Raw genomic sequence first — 27046 nt, 5'->3', positions numbered from 1 at the left:
GTTGTGTTTTGACAACTTTTGGCACCATCATTGGGTAGAGAAAGATTATTATCCAATGTCTGCAAATTTTTGTGGTGAATGTCTAAGGTATGAGGATGTATCAGTGGTCAGGGTCACAGGTTAAATATAGAAAAGTATGAAGTTCGAGTCTCTGCCATCAGCAGTTCCCTGTAGTTCCAGGCACAGAAATCGCAAAGTGTGTTCGCGTTAGGAGGAAGGACAAGGATATTTCTTGATAAGCATAACTTTTCATGGTCCTGAAACCTACCTTTGAAAACTAGCAAACTTAAATACATTCACAGTTTTGGCAGAAATACTGCTGATACCCTTTAGCAACTCATTCTACATTCTTATAACATGTGTTGAACTTCTGATAGCATTTAATATTTTGTAAGTAATGGAAAATGTATTAAATGTCATATTCATGATGTCTTTTTTCTTTTCATGAATTTGTCATTCAGGGAAGTGCGTAAGTACAAAGTTTATATCAGTTTAACCCTTGATGTGTTTTATTGAATTAAATGAAACATTGGATAACTAAGTACCTCAAAGTGTTTTGCCTAAACTGTTGTTGCTACCATGATTTCTAAGATTTCCTTTTAAAGAAATTGCTCAATTTGGTTCAAAATAGTTTTTAAGATTGAAGACAAGGTACTTTTATCTGTGATTTCTAAAACTATTGACATATCAGGCCTTGCTCCAAGCAAAATGAAGGTACTCTATAGAAAGAGCTTCTTAGAAACTCTAGGTGCTCTATTTCGCACCTCTAAATAAAATTACCTTGAGAGCATCTTTCGAGAGATTGAATCAAATGATGCCAACTTACTTATCTAGCAAAAGTTGATGAGCTTTTATCACTGTCAGTATCACAACTGCTTTGTTCAGCTTCACATATTACTTCATCAAAACGCATGGCTTTAAGTCAAATATTTAACTTTGTTTCCTCTTTTATGTTATCCATTCTGTAAGACACCCAAAACATCTACTACTCACAAAAGCAAATTAATGCAATAAGCAATGCATAAATTGAGCGGAAATATGATCCCTGATTTGCACAGGTGATTTCAAGTTATTAAGGAAAAACAGAAAATAATACTTAATACAGAATATTAACACTTGCTTGAAAATTAAAAAAATCTGCCAGAGAATATGCTTGATGGCCTGTGTCCTTGGTTGAGCACCTATCCAGGCAAGGCCTGCATATGCTAGTTAAGTCTGTATTTTAGCATTTTTATAAATTATTTCCTGTTCTGAAATTTAGACTGGTAGATGCCTTGTTAATCTGATCTCTTTTTTTAAAGTGTTGTGGAATTTACAAGAGGAGAAGATGCTACAACTGCAGTTAAAGAGTTAGATGATTTTGAAATTCTTGGAAGAAAACTTAAAGTCAGAGAGGTAGTTTGAAATTATATTCTTGGAATTATGATCTGTTTTGGTGTTTTGTATTTTTTTTAAAATCATTCCTAAAACTTACTTATTATATTTAATAGAGTATTGTGAATTGCTGATGACTGCTAATATAATGAAGTATTGTTTCAGGACAAAGTTGATGATGATAAATATCAGCGACAGTTAAAACAGCATAAAGAGAATGAGCAATCGAGAAAACAGCAAAACATCATGAGTGGTGGTGGAAACATGTCATTTTTGAATTCGAAGAATGCAGACCCTGTCAACTCAACAGTGTTTATAAGCAATGTATGTCCTAATTGTAATTTTTAATCCTTTTTTAAGCAAACTTGCTTGAAATGTTTTTAGGCCAGAATAAACTGTTTTTACCAGGTGCATTGAAGTGGAAAGCTTTTTGCTTTTGTACCTTGTATTTCACTTTTTAAAGTAAATTCAATTAAATGTATTTAATATTTCATAAATTGTTTGCAGCTTGACTATAAAACAACATGGCAAAAAGTGAAAGATGTGTTCAGGAGAGCTGGTAAGCAAGAAGACTTTTGAAAATCATCACCTTTTTTAAATCTATCCCTAACAAAACTTTAAGCAACACTATTTCAGATGTTATATTACAAATAGTTTATGGGCAATTTTTATTTTAGGAAATGTTGTCAGAGTTGATATTGCTGCAGATACAGACAAAAAGTCAAAGGGGTTTGGTACAGTTGTCTATGAAACACCTGGAGAAGCTTTGCAAGCTGTCTGTATCATTTCGAAAATAATTAAGAAATTTGATTAAGTTATTTCAGGCAGAAGTTTTTATAATGACAGTTGAATCTGGACGTTCCAGGGAAGTATTGCAAAAGTTTAATGTGCAAAGTAATGAAAAATGTTTTTTGTTTTTGAATTTTTAGACCAAAGAGCTGGTGACATTATTAATATTTTATAAAATTTTGCACTTAATGAAAACTGTGTAAGAACGCTGTGGTCACCATTACAAGAACAATATTACAAAGCAAGAATTGCTATGGTTCCTATCCTGTATATACATATCTAAAATTAACACATATTATATTGAAAAATGATCGGAAGGGCGAGTTATAAGATGATAAGTAAAATTAATAGCATGATAATGAAAAGTAAACAATGGGGATTAGTGAATGGAGTGACGTATAGGATGCCTGTGCTGCGATGTGAGAAAGTGATGGAATAAATGAGAAGGAAAAATTAATGTAAACAGACCTTAGCAGAGTCGCAGCATTCCTAAAGTCAAACTTGAATACTTAAAATTTGTATATCTTTGTCTATCAACCATCTTCCTTAATTGTCTAAAGCAATGTTCAATGGTTATGTATTTGGTGAAAGGCCCATTGTTGCTCGACTGGTGAGTAAATAGCTGAATTTAACCTTTATTGACAAACTCTCCATCCTGCAGCTAGATAGATTTTAACAATTTTATACAATTGCAATTTTTATTTTGCAACTTTCTGCTTTTCTTTACTTAACTTGCAGCTACAGATTAAATTTATTTTCTTAGCAAGTTATGTGTATAACTATGTTAAATCTGTAGCATAGCCAATTCCAAAATTAACCAATGTTTTAATCGTTGCCAGGCTACTGTTGCAAATTTGTTATGTTTTCTCCGCTCCTACATCAGATGTAACAAGATAAAGCAAGAGTTCTTTGCTGTTTATTTTATTGCTTATGCTACTGACCATTGCCCATCCTGTACCCTGTCATTAAAGTTTTGCTCGTTAACTACTGTTTTCTTTGTGTTTAAAAATGTTTTGGTATATTGCAAGGTAAAGCTATTTTTTGGAAATGTATTGGACTCTTTTTATGTGGTTATCTTATTGTCAAGCAATTTAATTTGATTGACAATTATCTAGTCATATGTTTGTAAGATTAGTTTTTCCTCCAAACAAAGTATTTTCTTCCATTCTATCGTCCGTTGTAGTTTTTTATTTTATCAATTGTGAAATTGGATTTAGTGACTGAGAGAGCAGAGGTATGCAAGCTGTTTGGGCCACAATCGTCCACCATTCACAGTATATTGTTGATGCTTTGCTCTAAGCAGATTGAAAATTTTGTAATTCCTGTCTCTCCAGTAAAAAATGCTGAAGAACTTTTTTTCTTATCCTTTTATTTATTCACAGGATCGAGACTCCACGCTGGCCAAAGTTATGGGAACAACTGGCAACAGCAACCAACCTGGTGGGAATATGGGTGGTGGGATTGCAAACCAAGCTCCCACTTCTCAGCAACAACCAAATTCCCTTGCTTTATTGCAATTGCAGTCTCTTGCTGCTTTAAGTGCTCTTGCATCTGGTGCCTTCAGCAATTTGGGTGGTCTTGGCAACCAAGGAGCAGGTATGTCATGTGTAACATTTTCAGTCTACTGGCCTGACCGGACCATGAGCCATATGTATAAAGGAGACGTGGATGTATATATTTTTGCATTTTCCACTTTCATTTGCAAGAGCAAGAGCATTGCTCAGTTCGATGTTCTGAATAAGCAAGAGCTTACGCAGTTTGATGGTTTTAGCGAGATAGTATGTGCTAGTAAGTAAGTGAATAATAATCGTTAGTATGTTATTAAACTCACTTTAATCTGCATGCAAGAGATGGTTTGATCTCATTGGTGTTACCATTGAGAATTTTGGCTTTTTGGTTTGGGTATATGTAGTGGCTCGATATTGTGAATTTCAGGAGGCCTAAATAGATTAGGTGTCAGCTCTGTTGCTAACTCTTTGTATGATTTTTACGGAAAAGTGCCCGCAAAGAAAGTACATATAATATTCCAGCTGTTGCTTTGTATTGCTGTATGGTTGCATACAGGAATTGTAGGGAAAGATGTACTCAAATCTTGTCTTATCAACAAAGATGAAAACTGTTTGAAGCCAATCAGATTGTTTGTTTACATTTTCAACAAGCCAATGATAATACATAACAGTAACGCTTGTTTCTCCTATACAAAGCTGTAGGGAAAAACCGCTGCCACAGAAGTTATCGCTTAACGTGAAAATTGTCATTATCGAAGAGCTTTACAAATATGTTGGTCTTATCTAGAACTGTATTTTAGTAGTGAAATTGTTCAGGGCTGCTTTGCAGTAAGGGGATACTAACGTAACAATGACAGTGTTTGGAGGACAACACAATTTTAATATATGTTAGAATCATTCTGTTTTTTGGTTTTGTTTAAAGTTTGCATTTGGAAATGGTAGGCTCTTTGGTTCCCTCTTTGAGTGGGCTAACTAAGACAACATTTGTTGGTACACACTTATACTCTTTGTAACCATTAAGTCAGACAATGAGTTCATGGGGTGAGCATTATATCTGCTTTGGTGGTTCGGTTTGGACAGCAAATAACAGCTCAAAAGCTCTTAGTGTCTAAGAAAAGAGATGACGAGTTTTTCACTTTGTCCACTGTCTATTGAGTTCTATCTTCTACTCAAAGAAACTGATCTAGAACTTCTTTTTGGTCCTTTGTGCAAGAACTTTTCAGGCAGTTGAATGACTGTTGTTTGAGGATCGTTAGTACATGATTGATAGAATAATCATAACGAAATTTATCAGGGACGTTTTTGTAAATATTAGCTGCAATGACCTTTTTTGATTTTGTAGAATTTTTGCCAAGTTGCCTTTTTCTTCAGCAGGATCTTAAAGATAAGTGACTGGCTGTAAGTAGAGCCTAGCAATGCAGCTTCGTGTTTCGTCTAGCTTGGATGGAGATATTAGTAAATATTGTTGCTTTGACAGGCCTTTCTGGTGGTGCAGCAGCTGGTGGTGGTCTCGAAGCACTCGGTATTTCAGGGCTTGGTGCAGGCATAGGTGGCCTTGGCAGTTTGTTAGGTGGGCTCGGAGGTGGGCTGGGAGGCGGGCTTGGAGGCGGGCTCGGAGGCGGGTTCGGTGGTGGTCTGGCTGGAGCATTAGCTGGTGGAATAGCAGGCAGCGGTGCGATTGGAGGACATCATGGAGGAGGAATGGGAAATAGTGGAAGTAGTGCGGCACCAAAGATTGGCTCAGGCAACAGTCGCGATGACAGTGGTAAACAGATATTCGTTCGCAACGTAAGTATGTGCAGATGGTTGGTATGGCATGGTTTTTAGTGTGGCTATTCGATTTGTGCAATGATTGTCGTAAACATGTCAAATTTGATTCTGAAGTTTTTTCACACGTATCGTTGTAAAACTGGCTTGCTTTTTTTGTTTCGTTGAAAATCGTTCTGAATGCAAAATTCAAAGTATAATGGCCGCCAGCATGATTTGGGTAGCTGTTTTTTTTAAATCGATATCAGAGTTTTAGAAAGTGTTTCTTACAGAGGTTCTGGCTGGGGAATAGAGTTTGATGGAAAACTCATAAAGAAGGAGAGATGAATTTGAAAATAAATGTTGGCGAAAGTATTTTGGGTTTTAATTTGCATTACATGTCGTATTCACCCAGCCATGTAGTCTGATAGCAAATTTCATGAAAAATTTAGTGTGAAGATGTTGAAGATTGTTGTTGGCGAAAACCATTTTCATGCAACATGAATGAACCTGTCGATTTATTAATATTGGCTTTATGATCACTTCGATTAAAAGTTCCTATTTTTGTTTGGTTTTATCAATTTCAATGCTTGACAATTTTGTGCTTTGTACGGCAATTCAAAGGTGCTCAACGTATTTTCAAAACACGTTGATCTATTATAAGTGTTACCTTTTCGCCTTGAATTTTCGACTACTTTTTCTTCAAACTTGTTATTTTGGATTGCATCAATATTCAAAATAGAATAAGCTTGTTCTTATTGTCCATATTGTCTATGTTGAGTCTCCATATTGAAGAAATCTGCAAGTGCTTTTCGATCTTTGCTCTATCTGATTGCTTTGCTTTTTGAAAAGGCCTTCAATAGTTTGAAAATCAACGGTTTCCTTGGAGTTCCCCTGTTTGCTACTTCTAGCAGCTTGATATCTCAGGGCAACCTCTAAGCATAAAGAGTTATCTACAATCTCCATTCAAGTAGTCCTGATTTGCTTTTCTTCATGTCAGATGAATAGATTTAAATTATTTTGCGTGAATGCATCCGCGTAGTAATAATTTTCTTCGTGTGTTTTATCTCGCCCTTGAATTTTGATATTTGAGTAATTCTTTACCTTAAGGACGCCCCTGTTTCTTAACATATTATACCCATACAAGTAGCCTTCAATTTCACCAGCTGCCTCTAACCTTCCCTGTTTACTTTTTCATATGTTTCTTGTTTGCCACGGCACTCTATTTCTTTATTTAGAGAATTCTCGCTCTCTATTCTAGCTTCCCTGGAAAGTAAACTGGCAAGAGCTTAAAGATCGTTTTAGAAATTGTGGTAAGATCCCTCTTAATATTTTCTTTTCATGCAATTTCTGCTACGTACCTCCTAAAATCATATCTCTATTTCTTCTTGTTGTCATGGTTGCCATCTTTTTCTCGCCCCAGCCCCTCTTTTCATTAACTTCTTATCTTGCAATTGTACCGATGCTTTTTAGGTCACGTGGTTCGAGCTGATATCATTACTGATGAGCGTGGTCGATCTCGAGGATGTGGTACAGTGCTGTTTGAGCAAGCGGACGAAGCGCGTATTGCTGTCTGTATCCTTTCCGTTGTTATTGGAAGAACGATGATTTTTTGCTGCTTTAACATAGTAGCTGAATCCATTTCCTATGTTGATACACGGTTGTCGCTATTTGAAGTCCTTCTTATTGATAAAACAAAAAAGTAATGCATAATAGGAAGTTAGAATAATAGATTTAGAACAGTCGAAAGTAAAAATCTTGCCTCTCTATGAATTGCCCGAATGATTTTTGGGAGTGCTAGATCTCCAGAATAACTGGAATCTTTTGGATATATAGAGATCACTCCCGTCAAATCATGATTCAAATAAAGGTTTAAGTAAAGATGAACACCAAAAAATTTTAAAGTTTTATTCTTAGCGTATGTAAACAAAAAATTTAAACTTTGCTTAAATTGTATTTGCCGTTATCACATCTTATCTTATTAAGCAGGAATGCCGTTCTAAGTAATGAGGGGTTCTGTGCTGTAGGCCACTTCTAGAAGCCTCAACAGTGACCACACCCACGACCACACCAAATATAATTCTATTTTTATTCATGTTTCTTTGTTTGGATAAATGAAATCATTTAAACTATTCACCGACTCAAAACTACGAGTGGGAAATCATTGGGAATCTACACCACAATAGATGATTGCCATCTCGGAATTCCTCCAACCAAACCCATGCTTGCTCTTTAAGGGGGGCCTAAGCTCCCTTTAAATTTCACTGGATTTTAACAAGGGTTCTGAGCTCCCAAGAGCCCCTCCACCACACCACTGCTTGTTTATTATCAAAACTCTTGCTAAACTTTAAGAGGTCCTTATGACTGTTTTCCTTGACAGTTTCTAGCTGTAATGAATGGCACAAAGATTGATGGCAGAGAAATTGAAGTTCGCATGGATCGAAAATGAGCTCACATAAAGCTCGATGCTTTTCACAAACAGAATGAACACCCTTGCCGCGTTATTTTATATATATTTTGTTTTCAAACATACAAATCTTGTTGGGGATGATTAAAGCTAAACCTGGATCTCTAAAAGCTCGGAGATGATAAATTCGATAACTGTTGATTATCGAAGAATTTATGGCTTTGATATTGGATGTGAAGCAGTTTCTGAATCGAATCAAATGCTAGGCTAATTTGAGGTGGAGCACGAGTAGCTAGTACCAGAAGTAAGTCGACTAGTATCCCAGAAGGTCTGATAAAGCTAGTACACAAGAGCATCGATGTTTCTGAAGAGATTTTCAAAAGAAGGAGGCCTCATGTAAATCTAATGTATTTTAATTAAAAATGGTTCCCGCCAATGTGGAAAGGGAATCTCCGTTGATGTTATTGAACCTTCGTTGATATTATACATTTCTTGCGCGTGCTGACCTTTAGATACGTGTAATTATCAAAGCATTATGAGATTGCTATCATACTCATACTTGGTGAAATAGTTAAATTCTCTTTTGTTATACTCCTATTATAACAAGTTATTATCAAGATAACATATTATTAAGAGACCATTTGCCAGTGTTGAATCTAGTTTCCTTTTTAATGGAGAGCTGTCAGGTACACCTTTTTATACCAGTTGATTGTTTTGATGCCGGTCGATTGATACCGGCTGGTGGATGCCAATTTATCTAAGATTATTCCTTTCAAACAATAGTTTTATATAAACAGCTAACAACTGAGGATGCATTGATCGTGTCTTAAGCTGTATTAAGGACATGGTTATAATGCTGCTAAATCAGCCTTGGTACCATGGCAAAGTCCACCTCATGGTAGACTTGACATATGATTTCTTGCAAATCATAGCTCTTCACAGCCATAGTTTTGCAGTAAAATTCGTCGGGATGATAAAGTGGTGTTGGCATACAAATCTATTTCAATAATATTTGAATTTTTACCATATTTGCAGAGAAGCACCTCTAAATGTACAAAATCTTTTACAGAAATCAAAATATCTACATATTAACAGACAATATTACGCTATTTGGTCTATAGAACAGGACTGGTCTAAGTTGCTAGTCTGAGTTTTCTAAAATTACTGTTTGCTGGTCTGTAATGAAGTGCTCGGTGCCGTATAGGCAGGGTTGTGCACGCTATTTGGTATATAGAACAGGACGGTTCTAAGTTGCTATTCTGAGTTTCGTTTCTATACCTAGAACATTCAAATATATTATTTTTGATTGAATAAGACACATTATTTGAATACTGTTTTATAACTTCACAAAAACCATATTGATAGTTTTGGTTTTACCAAGTTTGTTTTTCTTTGAAAAGCTGTTTATGCTTTCATGTTTTGTAGTCCTTTCGATCCCAAAGATTTTTTATCTATGTGTTTGACAATTTTTCTTACATGTTGAATGGTTTCCTTGTAATAAATTCATGAAGTATTTTATGAACTTTGTATTATCGGTCAAAACTATCCCAAGATCGCTTCAAAGATTGAGTAAGGGATTTTTAGATTTTTGTAGGCCTAGCAAAGAATCTTGTTTTTATTTGTTTTTTGTCTGTAATGTCAGCTGTAATAAAGATAATTCTTTTCTCTCGACAAGAGTTACTTTGTCAGATAAAATGTTTCGGTCGAATTAACGCATTTTTAGGTCATGCCGTGAACTTGAGCATCCCAAATTAAGGAGACTAACTAGAACGAAGGGCAAATCACTCTAAGAAAATCTCGTACACCTTTTGTGAAAATCCTATTGTTTTATCTAAAAATTCCCAGAAATCCTCTTGTTTTAGGCAAAATCTCGTACGCTATTTGCAAGAGTGAATCGCCCCTCAGACTAAAACGATTTTGCCAAGGGGCAAACAAGCAATTTTTTAACTTTTTTATAGTACATTTTTGGCAGTTTTAAGTGAGGGTTTAACAATCATGATTTCTTTGCAATACTATCCTACTGTTAATGAACAAAAGTGGCAACGAGAAAGAACATATAACTAGAGTGTCTGTAGAAATAACAAGTTACCCGTAAATAGTTTGCGCTTTTCGTTTACGATCAAGCCAATGCTTGTTCAGGGAAGAAAGACAATTCAACCTGCCTCTCGTGTCGATGTAGCTTTTATGAAAAGTAACGAGAAGCGATTTTCGGAAATATAAACTTGAAAGGCCTCGCACAAATGGCGCCAAACAGAGGGAGCAAGGTGTTGTCGCTCTTTGTTGTTGCATCAATTTTGCTGTTATCAGCAGTAGGAAAGGAATTAGAAGGAGTAATGAGTGATGCTGACCAAGATAAATTGCGACAGATAGGTATGCGAGACATTTCGTTGCTTTGATTAATTGAATCTTGTCACTGGTAAGACGTTTTTTAAATTCTTACCAACTCTTTCAAATTGTTTTCTTTAACAAGTCTATTCAATACGATATTTATTTAATTTTGTTACAAGTTTAGTATGTAAATATCTATGAGAAACGTCCCTACGAAGAATATGAATTTGATACTGTCGATAACAAGGTGTGGCTTCCAACAATCTAACGACAATACATTTATCATTAATAGGTAATTAAAGATTACCTTCTTATCTCCATCGTCAGAATGCAGGCATTTTCAGGTGGGCTGAAGGGACGGCCTTGTTAAGTGAACAAGGCCAAACAGTACAAGTTTGTCAAACTGGCAAAATTCTTTAACGATATCCAAAGTAAAAAGCTTCTATCGATAGCCACATCATACAATATGTCAGGGTTGTTCTTCTAAATGTTTTTCCACAGGACCCTTAGGTAAGATCTCGGCTGAAGTAGGACTTTTGCTATCCCAACGTAACGCTACAGCAGCTTCTGGAACTTGTAAAACTAGCCTTGTAAACTTGTAAAAATACTGGTAATACTTTGTAAAGGCAACCAAGCTGTTGCACCTTTCACGACTTCTATCCAACAGTTCCAATTTTGTATCACTGTTGTCTTGCTGGCTGCTCGTTTCTGAAACCTCTATTCCTTGCAGTATCACCACTTCAGTCTCGGAAAGATGTACCTGGAAAGTCAGATAATAAAGCCCAGGCTTCAAAAGTCGTACCCGATTCTCTTCCGCTAACGGCGGTTTTCAGTAGAAGCGAGAATGCATTTATGCATCTTATCGACGCCAATCGAGGTGAGTTTAATTTTAATAGATGTTTCAGAATTTTTTCCTCGCTTACACGAGAGAAATTGGCTCTATTTGGTGCAAGTTCTGTTCCAAAGGTGAGCCAGTAATAACCCGATTTATACGAGAAGCTGGATCTGTTTGGCAATGATGATACTTTCTGAATTTCATCTAAAGGTTTCGATATGACCAGTTTTTTCGGGAAAGGAATGAAAGATATCAAATGCAATGCAAATTGCTGGGTGTTCCAAGTACTTTTGGCAGGCATTGTTGTTTGAAATGTCACCCAGTGATATTAACATATTGTATGGTCTGAACATTTCATCATTATGCTTAATTTACCTTTCTTTGCACAAACAGTGAGTGGAGTTGAACCATATCAAGGAGATATGCTGTTGGACAAAGTCGACAAGGAGCAAATTAACCAAACGAGAGAGGACGAGAAGGCACGGAAATCGCTTACACCAGATGAATACAAAAAAAGAATGCAACAGAGCTCAAAGAAAAATATTGTGAGAAGAGCAGAGAAATTATGGGTATCCAAAGTTATTCCGTTTGAAATTGACCAAAGTAGAGGTAATGGCTTTTCTCTTTTTGAAGGAGTTTTATGGAGTACGGTGGAAAAGTTTTTTAATCCATCGTTTTGCATCAGACCATCAAACCTTTTGATTTCCAGAAACTAGCAAAGAAAATTCTTGGGGGTGTAAACTTTGCCAGCTATTTGTTGGCAAATAAATCTTATAACTGCCATAAAAGCTACACTCTTTACCAACCGGATTGATCTGAAACGTTGTTGAAAATTCAACATGAATCATAATGGGTTGAATTTAAAAATGCGCCTTATTAAGGAATTGTTTTACCACATTGACTAAACATACAGGTTTTTCGTCTCAGCTTTTATATTTGGAAATATATTGTAAGTTGTTGTCGTTGTATACACACCATATAGTATTGTGAGAAGGTTTGGATGCCTATGTGCTTCCTTAAACACAACCTTTTGTTTACATTTCCTAAAATTGGATGATTCCTTGCCTGCTTTGATCCTTTTTGATACTCTCGAAAGAAGAAGATTAAAGACATCTGCTTAATGTTTCCCATATAGCTGCAGCTAGACCGAAAATAGAGGAAGCCATGAGAGAACTCGAATCTGTCAGCTGTCTAAAATTTCGCAACAGACAACCGCAAGACCGAAATTGGATAAGAATATACCAAGGAATCGGGTGAGATTTAATTTTTCAACTTCAAAGCAGTACTTTGAACAAAAAAGTAGTACAAAATAAAGCCTAAAGATTGATGGTGTTTTGTTGTTTGCTGGCCATTTTTGTTATAGTTTCGTGGTCGAACACTTTTGATAGGCACCTAATCAACACACTTAAAAAATGTTCATGTGAATAACTGAACAACGTATTTATTCGGTCAAGAGTTGATGAACGCTGTTAAGATGAAACTACAGGCTATCTTTATTTTCTTAGATAAAATCGGGATTAAAAGGCTCCGATTATTTAAAATATTTGCACCTAAATTTGCTTTAAAATTCTGCGCAGTAGCCTATGTAAGGTAACAAAGATTAGCTGCAGGATACACAAGTTTAAAAACAGAGGGACACATTGATGACGTCAATAGTATCTTTTTCGGACTTTATATTTTAATTATGTTTAATTAAAATCATATATAACTCAGTCACGATGGAATGCCTCACTTATTTGGTATTCACTTATATGTTCATATGGTTCATATGAATAAAAATTTGTTATTTTGACGCCACCTCTATTGTGCTGCATTTCAGAAGACCGTCCAAAGACACATGAATTGATACGGCCCCCTTTTAAAGAGAGTCTGCTAATTAAGCTCTAAGACGATAGTTAACTGCTACTCTTGCCTTAATTATATCTCTCTTTTACTGAAACAAATTCCCTTTAAAATTTTCCAGGTGTTTCTCGGACATTGGAAGAAGTTTTATGGCCAACCGGGCAACTGAGCTTTCCCTCGGTCAAATGTGCCTTTCCAAGAGTCTTATTATACACGAGCTGATGCATGCTCTTGGTATGTTTGAATTCGATATTGCTTGTCAAAGCATGCCTTTCAGTGCTTTGTGATTGGATAACATTCTGTGCTGCATAACAGCAAACATTTTGTGCTCTTTTCTAAAACTTGTATCTCATTTACATATTTCAGTATAACTGTGCTTAAGAAATTGACAATGAAGATTTATATTTATAAAGAAAGATAAAGAAACTCTTCGAAGGTTTGATGTCTTTGCTATGCAAGATATCACGAACAAGAGAGTTTCATGACCACAGTCCTGCAGCTTCCATTTCCATGTTCTGTGGAGCCAGCTTCAATCCCGGACAAAAATGTTGAAGCAAAATGCAATTTTTGTAATTTTCTACTTTATCTTGCCCCTGTAAATTCGAATCACCCCTTTTACCCCCGAAGCAATGTTGGATTTGTAGTTCTATCATTTCTTCTTCAAAATCATGCATTTAACATTGAATTGGGGGAGGAGGGAAAGTTATTTTTAAAAGGAAAGTAAAAATATAAACTTTTCTTGAAAAGTCTCAACCATTTTTGTCCGGGATTGTAGTTTTATCATGTTTTGTCTCGTCCAATTGCCACTTAAATCAATTTGAAGCCAGTAAAGTTTCTCTGTTGCCGGATTTTACTTGTGCTCAATGTCTTCTTTGCAATGCACCAAGAAATCAAGGTTTAAGGAGGATAAAAAATATTCTAAAACACGTTTGAAAAGTTAATCCTTGCAGTATTCAGATGGTGAAGCATCCATTATCGCAGTTAGCTGCATGCTGAAAATGCTACCTTTGTCACGTGAAATAATAAAATTTAGCTGTTACGTGAGAGACAATGTTAAGCTGTGAAATTTGTTTTCAGTTTTAATTGAGCAATCAGTATTCATTAAGGCAGCTTCAAGAATGCAGCCTATTATTATGATCTTAGAACTCTGATAAAGTCTTTTGACTGTTTAAGTTAGCAACGGTCTTGCAGTACATTTTTAAAATTTCACCCACTCTCTTTCTTTTGACAGGATTTTTTCACGAGCAGAGTCGTATAGACCGAGACAGTTTTGTCAACATTTACAACGAAAACGTCAGAGCAGGTATCGTACTTTTGCTGAAAATTTTGCTGATTTTCACAATCCTTTGAAAGACTTGAAATAATTGAAAAAGCAGAATTTCAGGAAGGAAAAAGTTGCATCTTGCTTGGCTTTGAATTTTTTCATTGAATATTGAATATAGGCCACAGGTTTTGAAATATTCTCAAAATATCCGAGCGTTAACCCGAGCTACGCTAGCAATCTTAGTTCCTGGACTTGATTCATATGCATTTGTAAGCTTCCGTGAACACAAAATGCTCGATAAGAATAGGCTTGAGCCACGTGAACAGATTACAGACGTTTTCACTACCACATGGTGCACAGAAATGAGGTTCGAAATTAACATACTGCTGGGAAACGAGGATGATGATTCTATAATGATAAACCTTTTTTTCAAGATGCGTTGTTTTCCAAGTCGAAAAGATTGTTTAGTGTGATGTCAAGTTTTATTTTTCTTTCACCATTTCAAAAATGAAGTGTTTACAAGACATTGGTTCCTCGTAATATTTTTAACGATATTTTTTAGATCTTACAGTTTAAATAAACCATATTGTTTGTGATAATTAGTATAACGACATCTGAAATTTTGTTGCGGTTCCAGACTAAATTTGTAAGTACTCATTTCCTTAGTTTCAAAAGTAGAATTGAGTTAGGACAGAGTTAAATTTTTATAGATTAAAGTTAGATGGCCATGTTTGGCAAGACAATTTTGCCAACCTTCAGAAATGACGAACTGAAGATTTGTATGTGTAAAACTCCATCTACCAGTTCGTAACTAAATTACCTTGAATTAAAAAACGAAATCTGAAAATCTCCAAGCCTTTTTATATAGGTACGCCACGTTGTATTGTAGACAGACTTTATCAAGCTGCTTTTAAACAGGACCAGCTTTGTTAATTGATATTCCAAGACCTCGTTTGTTAAAATTCACAAAATCTTTGTCATGTCGACGTCGTGATTTTGTAGCGTGTGGACGAGGTGAGATTCTAAAATGGACCTTGAGTTGAAATGGTTGATATACTGCAGTGTCATAGACTTACGTTTAGATTTGGTTATTCACAAACTAGTTTGAATTTTCAACTTTAAGGATTTGATTCTAGACTTGAGAAATCTAATTCGGATAAGCTATCGGCTTTGCTTTATATATATTTTTCAGAAGCATGGCAATGATAGTTTTGAAATTGCAGATAATTTTCACGTTTTTCGACACTGATAAACGCAGTTATTGCACCGATGATGTCGCGTTCTTATCTTATCTTCTTATCTCATAGTACTTAATATTGATTTGTCAATTTCAATATGATTAGATAGTTGTGTAGTATTGATTCCTTGGGTCTTTATAGGTGATAACCCTATAGGTCATTGTAGGTGATAAGAAGGGTGTAGGCAATAGAAATAACTCAACATATCAAAAATAGTTGAAATCTGATTGAGTTATCAAGTATGTATGATTTTTACACCAGTCAATTCCATAATATAGTCTAGCGCTTTCAAAATATCTTTTTTTAAGTGGTTTTTTGTATTTGTATTTGTTTTTGTATTGTTTCTACCTAGCATCCGAAGGTAGTTTTTAGGACACTGAGAAGCTATGCTTATCGAGCAGTGTCCTGGTCCTTCCTCTCGATGTGACCACACCTCGTGATTCCTACGCCTGGAATTACAGAGAGCTGGCGACTCTCCCCACTCTGGGTGAAAGTTTGGTCATGCCAGGGACTCTAACCATGGACCCTTGGGTCTGTAGTCAGCGCCTCTAACAACTGAGCCATCCTCGTACCTAGGGTTTCATCGATCGTCCAATGATAATAGAGTTCCAAAAATTCTTGTTACATTGCAGTTTTTTTATTTCTCTTCTACTAATGATAATGTCTCTCTCTCCCTCTATAAATGTCTTTCTAATGTTCACATCCAAAACCCTCAGAGATTAAACGTCAGATAATGAATAAAGATCAATAAAAATTCATATCCGATTCAGATAGAACGTAAGAGGAAGAATAACGAGTGTGTCGAGTTCCCTGTTTAAAATCAACCGCCGATTGCTAGCTGACGATCTCCAAGCTGAAAAGTCCAAGAGAGAAAACGAACTCCTCTCCATTTCAACACAAGTCGGGATCTTTTACTTTTATATAGACAGATTTTAAATGCTTTTATAAGAAGGCAACCTTGCTTCTCCAATTATTCTAAAATTTTCTTGAAAAAAGTTCTAGAAAAATATCAATAACGTTTAGAAGATAAGCATTTATATAGAAGATACACTATTTTTATATTCTGTATATGATGTTTTGGATATAAATTTGGTTACTTTTGGTAACCATAAAGCCATGTAGTTCTGACGGATGATGGAAAAAGAAAACGCTTTTTTCTTTGTTTTTGAACCGTTTCTCATTTTAATCCCATCCAAAACATCCTTTATAATCTTATCCAGAACATCCTTTATAATCCCATCCAGAACATCCTTTATAATCCCACCCAGAACATCCTTTATAATCCCATCAAGAACATCCTTTATAGTCCCATCCAGAAAATCCTTTATAATCCCATCCAGAACATCCTTTATAATCCCATTCAGACCCTCCTTTATAATCCCATCCAGAGCTTCCTTCTTTTCCCATCCAGAAGTTTTATTTTCCGTGAAGCACCCTTTTTACAACATAGTGTCATTATGTTCTGTAACAAATTTGATTTAATGATTGATGGTTGAGAAGTTTGGATATTTTGTTAATTTGTCACGTACAGTCTTAAATGTTTAATTAAATGTTTAAATGTGTATCTAATTTTCGGATATCTCTTGTAATAGCAAAATTACCTTTTTCTAAGGAATGGAAAGCAACTTTGAGAAAATAGAGTCATACGAAGCGGATGTGCAGGACACAGATTACGATTTTGATTCAATCATGCAATATGGCAATACAGCCTTCACAACTAATGGCATGGACACGATGAGAGACAAATTTGATTTGAACCATCAGCTGGGTGGAAAGAACCTAAGCACTATCGATATCATTGAACTGAACAAAGCCTATCAGTGTCACTGTAAGTCTACGGCCTCGCTCTCACGTATATAGAATACCGAAGTGTGACGTCATAAGAAATATGTTTTTAAAATTTGACCACATAATCTGAAAAAACAGCATAAAATAATTCTCAAAATGCAAAATCAGTTAGATATCCTCAAAATTGGGTGAGATATGGCCAATGGAAGGTTTAAAGTTTGCTAACGGATTACTGTTATTCTGGCCTGATTCATAAAGTTGTGAACCAAGACCAAATAACAGAGATTTGACGGGGCAAGAGCCTGGGCTCATGTGGCCATTTCTCAGCCAATTTGTAATGCCTTCAACTGAATTTGCAAATTTAGAGGTATTTCACGATGCTCTTTCAGGTTCTGGGATCAAAATTAAAAAATTCTAAAAGTAGATTTTTATGACGTCATCACTTTGGTACTCTATATTTACCATTGTTTATGATTGTAAACCCAAAGAGAACATGCTGTCTACGGCGGTCTCTGATTGACTGAACTGGGAAAACTTTAACAAATCTTTTGAGTCAATCGCTACAGAAAATAGAAAAGTACAAATCGACTCACCTTTTGTATTAGTTAAAGTAGCAAAGTAAAAATTGTTCAGCTTCAGGAAATTTCTAGTCTATTTTTAACTGGGCCTATTTTCAACTCGCATCAATAACAACCACCTTAATCCGGCCTTGCATCTTTTACAAAATGGGGCTGGCTCGAGCGAAGAGTAAGCGCTGCAAAAGTGAGGCCAAAATTTCTCTAATACTGTTGAATTTTGACAAAAAAGTTCTGATTTGCTTGATAAAGGAATTTCCTCCCACAAGCCTGTACATTGAAACTCAATTGAAATGTTCCGATCAAGAGCCCTAGCAACTTTGAAAGTGCAGATCCTGATCACTTGCGGGATCCGCCATACTGTCAAATGTTTTGATTCTTTTACATTCTGTACATTTTAGCCAACAAGAAAATCTGGAGTGACTGGGGCGCGTGGTCTCCTTGTATGCTAGACTGGTCGCAGAAATGTACACACAGTCGTCAGAGATACTGCTTCTCGGAAGTGGAGGCGCAATGTGGCAAGGCAGATGAATATGGGGTCGAAACAATAGATGAAGTTTGCGATGCAAAGGAATGCGAACGTAAATTATTTTCTTGTATCATATTTTCTTATGATCAGGCTGGTATGATTGGGGGGGGGGGCAAAGGCAAGTTGAGCGAGGGAACAATGGGGGTCCACACCCTTTGGAACGCTTGAAACCCCCCTTTTTCAAAAGGATTTTTGCCATTTGGGAAGGGGGAATCCGCTACTTTTAGAATTTAAATACTATTTGCCACGGGTTTTATGCTCAAGAATTCCTGATGCAATATTTTTGGCTCTGTTTTTTCGGTGAATTTTTGACAGTAGAGATAAATACTTAATTTTCCCCCAAGGGGTTATTGGCATTAAGGATTCCCTGTTTCTCATTTTCAAGCTGCCTCTTGAGAAAACGTTTTTATTTGTGAACTTTAGCGGAGAAAAATTAGTGATACAAGCAAATGCGAGTCTGAGATCAGTTTTGCCGATGCGTAACCAATCCTTTGTGTTACTTTTGTACCTTATTCGACCAGCTAGATATTTCTCGATTGTGTATGTTTTCTTTGCTGCGATGTGCTGTGTGTTTGGATGTCGTGGTTTTGCGCAGTCATGTCGTGGCCTATCCTCCAAATTCTAATCTTAATAGACAGCTATTTAGCTCCACAAAAAGCCGGAACAATTTCATTCTAGAAAAGGTGAACGGACACTGGGGTGCTTGGGCCAATTGGGGCCAATGCTCAACGTCATGTGATGAGGGTAAGCGGAAAAGAACCCGACAATGCGATAATCCGAAGCCGGAGAAGGGTGGAACACCATGCAAGGGAAAGGCTACGGAAGCAGACACCTGTAGACTCATGAGATGCCATAAAGGTATTCTTTACAGCCTGTGAAATTCCCTCTTTATAAATGATATTTCTACCTTATAGTGTACAACAAGGTACAATGTTTTATTATTTCAGTTCTTATAATTTCTTGTTTACGTGGGAACTTTTTTTGAGTTTTGGTATCTATACTCAAGATGGATTAACTTATCTTTGTGAACTTTTTACCTGCAATATTATCTCTTCTGTTTGAGGACTAAATAGACTTATTCAACGATCCCTCTCAAAGGCTCCATTATTGTTCTATTTTACATTACTTCGGCTTGTTTTGTGTCCTGCTCTACAACGAGTTACTTTTATTGGACAGTGTCTTTCCTTCTGTGTTCTGTGTTCATCACTTTCTGTGATCATTTCTAGCTTTTTTAGGCCGAATTTAGGTTTTTTTGAGCTCTATCAGAAATATTATCCATCCCTCTTCTCCAGAACCAGATGATACAAATTTTGAAGATGGCTGGGGAATGTGGGAGCAAGACAAAGACGACGACTTTGACTGGGAACTAAGAACCGGGGGCACACCCACACTTATGACCGGACCAGATAAGGATCATACAACCGGGGACGGTAAGTTCAACAATATTTCTATGATAGTGAAAGTAGACTTTTTTAACACCATCAATTGTACCATCAGTTTCATGCTATTTCATACCTTTGTCTCTCTCTCAGGTTGGTGTACTGTTATGGCCTAAGAACACTATATTCTATAAGAACACTGTATTAGCTATTAAACAGATTTTGCCAAAATGTTTTTGTGCCACCAATTTTCTGCAAAAGACTACATTCAAAGAAGGGTGATGACTACAAGATACTTTGAAAGATAAACAATACTTATCACTTTTCTTAGCTTTATCTTCAACCACTGACTAATATCATTCTTGCTTGTAGGCTACTATGCATACATCGAAGGCTCACCGCCTCGTTATCCCGACGAGGTAGCCCGGCTTGTCAGCAAGGAGTTTTACCCAAGTTTCGACGAGCATTGCTTTACATTCTATTACCTGATGAATGGAAAGCATGTTGGATACTTGGATCTTCATGTAAAATCGAAGTCGAACAAAATAATCGATCTGTTCAGGAAAAATGGCCATCAAGGGCCTGACTGGCTAAACGCAGCCGTGAATATACCTGACATGAAAGAACCTTTCAGGGTAAATAAATTTGTGTGGCTTCCTTAAAAAATTGTTTTCCTGAAGGTAGCTGTGAATTCGTGAAGGCAGGGTGTATACCTTCTTGCCTTCTTTACAACAAACTAAAAATCTTAGCCTAGCAAGCAAACCCAAGTTAAAGAATTTACGCTTGCAGAAGAAATTGTTTTATCCAATTCGATAGAAAATTAGTGAAAATCATTCCGAATAGCATTGTTAATCGAAACTCATCATTATTGCCGAAATCACATAACAATTTTACATTAGCTGTTCGTTGTTAAGTGAACATTCTTTGCAGTATCTCTTAATGCTGACACTGTCGCAAAGCACATTCAATATGAATTAATTTACAAAATTACGGACTACTTTTCTTGCTCGCTGAGCTTTCAAATAAATCAGGTTTTTAATTTTTAGATAGAACTTAACAAACTTTAGCGATTTTTTTAAAGTTTAACGTAACTACCCTCAAATATAACAGGAATCTCTTCTCGTCTAAATGTGGTTATAATCGCTACGAAGATTTTCTTTATTTCTCGAATGTCTATCAAATTTTCTTTGATTTCAGTTGGTTTTTGAAGCAAAAAGAGGTAACGGCGAACTGTCTGACATAGCCATAGACGATCTTTACTTCGACGAAAGACGTTGTTTGCTTCATGAACAAGGTATTATTTCAACGTCAACCTAAAACCATTTCAACTTGATTCTCATGTACACTTTTTGCGATTTTCGTCATTTAGTTACTCATTGGGCGAAGCCCCGTTACCGTTCTTAAAGATTCCTTCAGTGTGCTGCTCCGCAGAGCATAAAACATCTAACAATAGCTGAAAGAAAAGGCCTAAATACAAAGTTTGGTGTAGAGAAAACATTTCACTCTTTCAAATCATTTAAGCGTTATTTAGCTCAATTTGAATTATAATGGGGAAAATGAAAGTTTTTTTGGATTCTTTTTTACAGAAGTATTTAGGGATTCATATCCTTTCCTCACCATCCGCGATCTCCATTACCCACCTCAAGTTTGCTATTTGGTCTCTCGTCCTTTCCTGAATCCAGCCTGTTCTACAGGCATTTTTCACTTCATGGGTATTTGCATTCGGTGTTGTATGATTTTGAGCAACAAGAACCCCTAGCGAAATCAAATTCCAAAACATCCTTCGTGAAATTAACTTTAACGTGAAATTAGCATATGTTGGCTCAATATTTTACAGGTTGTCAAGATCACAACCCGAGCTGCGGAGACTGGACTGCAGTTGGTGAATGCCAGTTGAACAAAGCATGGATGAAGAAGCACTGCTGTAAATCATGTTATGGTGAGTTGCTACTGTGCATTGAGGGAAAGGATTTGTTAGCACAGAAGTACTTGGTAACGTTGTCTGCTTTGTGAAGAGTGTAGGAGACTGAGAACCTATTTACACTACAGAAAGAAGAACTCTTGGTTCCGTTCTTTTTTTGACACGATCCACTTTTTTCATCGCGTTTACACTGAAGCAAAAAGGAACGGAATCAAATTTGACCCCGTTTACAATTGAGTAAAAAGAACGGAACTTTCAGGTGAAGCATGCGCAGTGACGCGGTAATGACGTCTGAAATTATCAGAAAGCTTCGCCTCAACCCTAGTTTAAGCCCCGTTTTCAATCGTAACGAAAACGTTCCGTTCCTGACCGTTTACACTAGAAAAATAAGCCCGATTTGGGAACGGAACCCAGGAGTTTCGCATTTTAGCAAAACCAAAGAAGAACGGAACCGTTCCCAAACTAGCACGGAACCAAGTGTAAACGCAAGGCCTGTCATCGCTTTCCAGGCACGGAACCAAATAGTTCCGTTCTTTTTTTGTAGTGTTCACGGGGTCTCAATCCTTTTTATTAATAGACATTTGTGTACACAAATTGACCCAGGAAGCTTGATTTACTCCAAGAAGCCCCTCTTGTATGGAATTATCTGCGTCAAATTGCAATCCCGTCCAAAATCTTGGAACACTGACATAAGTTTTCAAAGGCAAATTCAGCCAACCCCTCTCCTCCTAGGGACAATGTTTATTTACTTTGAAAAACGAAAAAGGTTATGGAGTTCTCTTGTGGTTTCTATCATCTTTTTCTAGATTATTAGGATAGTTTGAGGAGGGATGGGTGGAAAGTAGTGCTCCTCGGGGAAAAATGGAAAAATGATAAGCATATTGGTAAAGTATTCCATAGCATTTTGACAGGAATTGTGGGTTGTTATATTTTCTAACAATATGGGATTAGTATGATCGAGTAAAATGCCAAGTTTTCTTAACACAGGCTAGGCTTCCAAAAGAATGCTCTTTACAATATATTCTAATTGATGTTATCTATACGTTGGGAAATTTTTTTGACAATATGTCTTTTTTATTTTTGTAGATATTGGAGAATGCACCAACAAGCACCAGAAATGCAAGTATTGGGCAAAGAGAGCACAGTGTGTGGCAAACAAAGAATGGATGTGGAAAAACTGCTGTCGCTCCTGTCGCAGTAATTATGGCTTTCAATTATTTTCCTTGGCTTAATCAATTTTCTAGTGCAACTAGCTTTTATTCATGCAAATCTTAGCTTAGTTCCTTATGATTACTGAGGCGTTTAACATCTGTCAAATTGGCACCAAATTCGCGACCAAGTATCTTTAACCAGATAAGTTCATGCTGATAAAATGAATCAGCATGAGAAACTTTAAGGGCTCTATGTACCGCTGCTGATTTTAGTTTCTGTTGCAATGCTTCTAGATGCTGATTGATGAAGTTAGCCCGTAAGGAAAAACTTTCTAGGGATTCAAGGGGAAGGCAAAGTTGTCTATGGTTTCAAAGGGAAGGCAAAGTAGTCTAGGGATTCAAGGATCTTGTCTTGTCTTGTCTTGTCTCGTCTCGTCTCGTCTCGTCTCGTCTTGTCTTGTCTTGTCTTGTCTTGTCTTGTCTTGTCTTGTCTTGTCTTGTCTTGTCTTGTCTTGTCTTGTCTTGTCTCGTCTCGTCTCGTCTCGTCTCGTCTCGTCTCGTCTCGTCTCGTCTCGTCTCGTCTCGTCTCGTCTCGTCTTCTCACATAACTGGAGCTTCGTCTTCATGACTTGGACCTAGCATTTCTACCATTCGTTGAACATATATTCATTTCTATAACGAATGCCGAGAAATAGGTACCAGGAGTTTCTTGCCTTTAGCAAGAGTCTAATTCCTAAAATTGCTTAACTATTTTACTGCCACACAAAAGCTGAATGCAATTTGGTATTATCGTATAATTCAGCATTAGATTTACAAAATCACATATCACTCGTTGAAATACTTGAAATGGAAGAAATTGTTTAGGCATACAGTTGTTTTTCTGACCGGATAATGCGGGCATCTCAAATCTCAAAGGAGTAGAAGTATATTAGCGGTGCTAAGCAAGTGGTGAGAGTTTCCTAGCTGCGCAGAATCCTCATCACTATAATGATAACACGAATATTTTAACAGGACAAAAGCTTCAACAAAGTCATTGCTGTTATCACTGTTTAGAAGAGAGAAAATAAAATATTTAAAACCCAGATAAAGATATCGTATTAAAAGTCCACAATAATGTAAAACTTACTTTTTTTCTTAACTTTTCCCTCTTCAAAGCAAATCCACTTTTTCCTTAGATATCGTGTCAGTTACCGAGTTCCTTGAGAGAATATCGATTTGTGCACACCAAGTTTTGCTCCACTTTTTCAACTTAGCATCAAACAGCAATTAGACGTCGAAGTTTTTCTGCTTTCTGTCTAGAAGTAGTTGATCTTTATTTTGCCAGCAAACTTTCCAAAAATAAAAGAAAAAAGCTCTCAGTCACGCTCTGATCTCAGCCACGCTCTAATTCCAGCCTCGCTCTAATTAGAGCCTCGTTCTATTTTCAGCCTCGCTTTAATTTGAGCCTCGTTGCTCCTTCAAATGGCACTAAATTATATACCTTCCACTTTTAGAGCTGTTCCATGTTTCCATATTCCTGTAAATCATGATTTTCAATTACTTTTGTTTCATTCAGTATTGTGACTTTGTGCTGTAACGCTGACATTTTAGATTCATTGTATTCTTGCATTCTGATTTCTCACTACCAGTGCTCATATATCTTTTGCCATGCTTTCTAAGCGAACTCTACATATGGCGTCATTATTTAAAGGCTTTGAATTGCTAGTTTTGACATGAACCCTTCAGAGCCTCACGATCGCTTGCAAAAACACAATTCTTCTATTATGTCCAAGCTCTGAATATTTTGAAAAGAGAATCTTCCTGTCAATATATGCATAACTGGTGACAGACCTCTACCGACGCTCTAAAAAAATCCAAATGTAGTTTGATAGAAATGTTTATGTGAATTCCTAGAAAACGCTTAAGTAATTAAGCCTTTTTTATGTACATCTTTCTCAAAGCACTGAAAACGATTCTAGCAACAAACGAGTGAAAAACTTTCCTTGTCTTGATTGAAAATGCATTTTTAATGCTCCATCTTGCTATCTTCCCAGGCTTTTCAGGTTAAGACAGTGAAGTGTTTTGTAGCAGTTTTTTGCAATCTTTCTACTAAAGTGTATGGTTTCTTGCGAATCATCCCTCATTTGATATCCATAATTGATTCTGTTCTCTAGTTCCTTTAACAAATAAATGTGCCTAGTAGCTATAGGTAAAATTAACCAAATAAAATTATTTTTTTTGAAAAAAAAGAAAAGATAGACGCCTCTTGGTTTTCAGTACTGAACAGGACTATTAAAAGACCTTTACATCATATTTTAGATGAACTTTCCATAAATTAGAGTTAAATGAAACATTTTTTTTCTGAATTCACTAAAGGTTTCTGTAAATGTCCACTAGCTGCAGGAATAAGATATTTATCAATAGCTAAGTAAGCTGACCTCTGTAGTCACTCGATAGCCTGTTTTGTGGAGGAAGGAATCCTTTGAAAGTTTTGTTAAACCCAAAATTAAACCCAAAGATATTAAATGCTTAATAAAATGTAATTTTATATTTTGTTATTTAAAAGCAACTTAATCACGTCTCTCCTAGATAGTTCACCCGTGCAGTCCATTTTTGTCAGTTCTAGGGAACGTTTTCACCAACCCCAACCTTGGTTTTTAGGCCCTATAGATGTATGGATAATTTCAAAAGTGAGGGAAGGGGGGTACATGTATGCCCAAAAACAGCTTGTGAGTTAAAAAACAGCCACTTTACCTTTCTTTTTGCAAAAAGTGAGGGGACAAATGTCGTGATGGCTCCAGATTTCCATCGTCTATTTACCATTGGTCTTAATAAAACTGGCCATTCGTTTGATATTGTATTACAATGCAAAACATAATTTAAGTAAATTTTCATTAGAGATTGATAGATAGATAAACTTTATTCATAGAGGATAAGTCGGGTTAGTCTTACACCTAACTGTTTGAGAAGTTTGTTTTCTTATGCGAGTTTTGAATGATTTTATAGAATGTCAAAACACGCATCCAGACTGTGAGCCATGGAGTGAATCCGGGGAATGCAAGAACAATCCAAAATGGATGGCAGAGAACTGTCCTGCAAGTTGTAAATCGTGTAACCTTCCAATGGCATAATATGATTAGTTCGCTTGTTTTTCTGTAAATTAAAAATGCATAGAAATTCTAGCATGTCAAGTGAATTATTTAATTTAAGATTCAACTATGTTGATTATATTAAATTATAAGTCAACAGTAGCTATTACTTTAATGGAATTAAAATTCTATCACAAGTAAACGGATGATGAAACTACAATTTTGCATAATTTTAGCTAAAATTTTGTGCATAAATCCTTACGTAACCTAATTTGTCTTAGTGACTGTTTGCAAAATTTGTAACTTCCTTAACCAATGCCTGTTTTAAAGAAATATACAGGTGCCATAAGTTGGTAATGTCAGTGGGATGTCGTTTTCATCGTGTTGTTTTGGTATCTGTTGCTATCAACCTCAGCCAACATCTGCTTGCAAAAGAAATTTTAGACACCAAAATATTTCAAAAGTCCACTATATCTATAATGTAACTTTTCAATATGGTTACAACTTCTGTAGCTTTGCTTAGGCCACCAAATCTATGGCCGGAACTCCTGTAAAGTTTTGGCGACAGAAACCAAAGCTAAGAAATTCAATTTATAAATTTGCTTTCTAAAATTCCTACCTGCATTTAACGATCTCAATTCTACGGTCAAATTACATACAAATTTCATACAATCGCTGACACAGCTTTGTAACAAAATATATTATAGTAAAGGTCATATCGTGTTGACATGCTAGTATTGCAACTAAAACCTGTGCAAAAAGAGTTTGATAATAACATCAAATTTGAAGGTCGAATTTGGCCATCCTCGTCTCCCCATTAAAACAACGCTGACCTGCAACAGAGTGGCTTATGAGATTAGGAAGAATGTAGGTTCATGCGAATTGTATGGTATTTTCCTAGGCTAAATTTTTTGTTTTATCACGGAAGGGGAAGCCGAAATCGTAGCGTTAGGGAAAGACACGACCTTATATAGACTCAAGCTAACGGAGGGGTTCTAAGTTTTTTGCCAGGCATTGTCGAAGCTGGAAAAATATTAATATATTGTTTTATTAAACAATTCACAATAGGTAACTGTTTTAAAAAGTAGTCTTGGACCTTTAACAGAGCTAGAATGTTTGCGACATAAATGGTGTGCGACAAGGATCGCATCTCGTAAACAAAATTTCATGGTAAATGGCTACTATTGCGAAATGTAAACATGAAATCGTGCTTTCTTGTGGGATTTGATGTTGCTTTTCATTTCTTTCGTAACATTTTCTCCTTTTTTGTTACTTTTCTTGAACGCGAGTCTTCAAGTTTCAAG

The 27046-nt window shown here is 36.2% G+C and overlaps 2 protein-coding genes across 2 annotated transcripts; both read left to right on the top strand.

Moving 5' to 3' along the window:
- The first annotated feature begins 20 nt into the window (after positions 1 to 20).
- Positions 21 to 7994, top strand: LOC135689877 (myelin expression factor 2). The gene is made up of 11 exons (XM_065207237.2): positions 21 to 469; positions 1302 to 1395; positions 1540 to 1698; positions 1882 to 1933; positions 2052 to 2153; positions 2724 to 2773; positions 3546 to 3759; positions 5149 to 5459; positions 6679 to 6730; positions 6891 to 6992; positions 7805 to 7994. Exons 3-11 carry the CDS (start codon positions 1621 to 1623, stop codon positions 7864 to 7866), a joined length of 1023 nt encoding a protein of 340 aa, XP_065063309.2. The 5' UTR covers positions 21 to 469; positions 1302 to 1395; positions 1540 to 1620; the 3' UTR covers positions 7867 to 7994.
- A 149-nt stretch (positions 7995 to 8143) lies between these two features.
- On the top strand, positions 8144 to 26994 carry LOC135689472 (uncharacterized). The gene is made up of 15 exons (XM_065206709.2): positions 8144 to 10194; positions 10883 to 11029; positions 11381 to 11596; positions 12123 to 12240; positions 12951 to 13063; positions 14061 to 14132; positions 16944 to 17159; positions 18096 to 18275; positions 18902 to 19081; positions 19516 to 19653; positions 19975 to 20237; positions 20800 to 20896; positions 21440 to 21541; positions 22610 to 22720; positions 25660 to 26994. The coding sequence occupies exons 1-15, from the start codon at positions 10065 to 10067 to the stop codon at positions 25782 to 25784; spliced, it is 2208 nt and encodes a 735-aa protein (XP_065062781.2). The 5' UTR covers positions 8144 to 10064; the 3' UTR covers positions 25785 to 26994.
- Positions 26995 to 27046: the final 52 nt, after the last annotated feature.

This window comes from Rhopilema esculentum, chromosome 5 (assembly GCF_057945365.1).
Source record: "Rhopilema esculentum isolate cy_ngs chromosome 5, ASM5794536v1, whole genome shotgun sequence".
NCBI lineage: Eukaryota > Metazoa > Cnidaria > Scyphozoa > Rhizostomeae > Rhizostomatidae > Rhopilema > Rhopilema esculentum.
The sequence above is the reverse complement of the archived record's forward strand: the minus strand, read 5'-3'. Positions and strand labels throughout refer to the sequence as shown.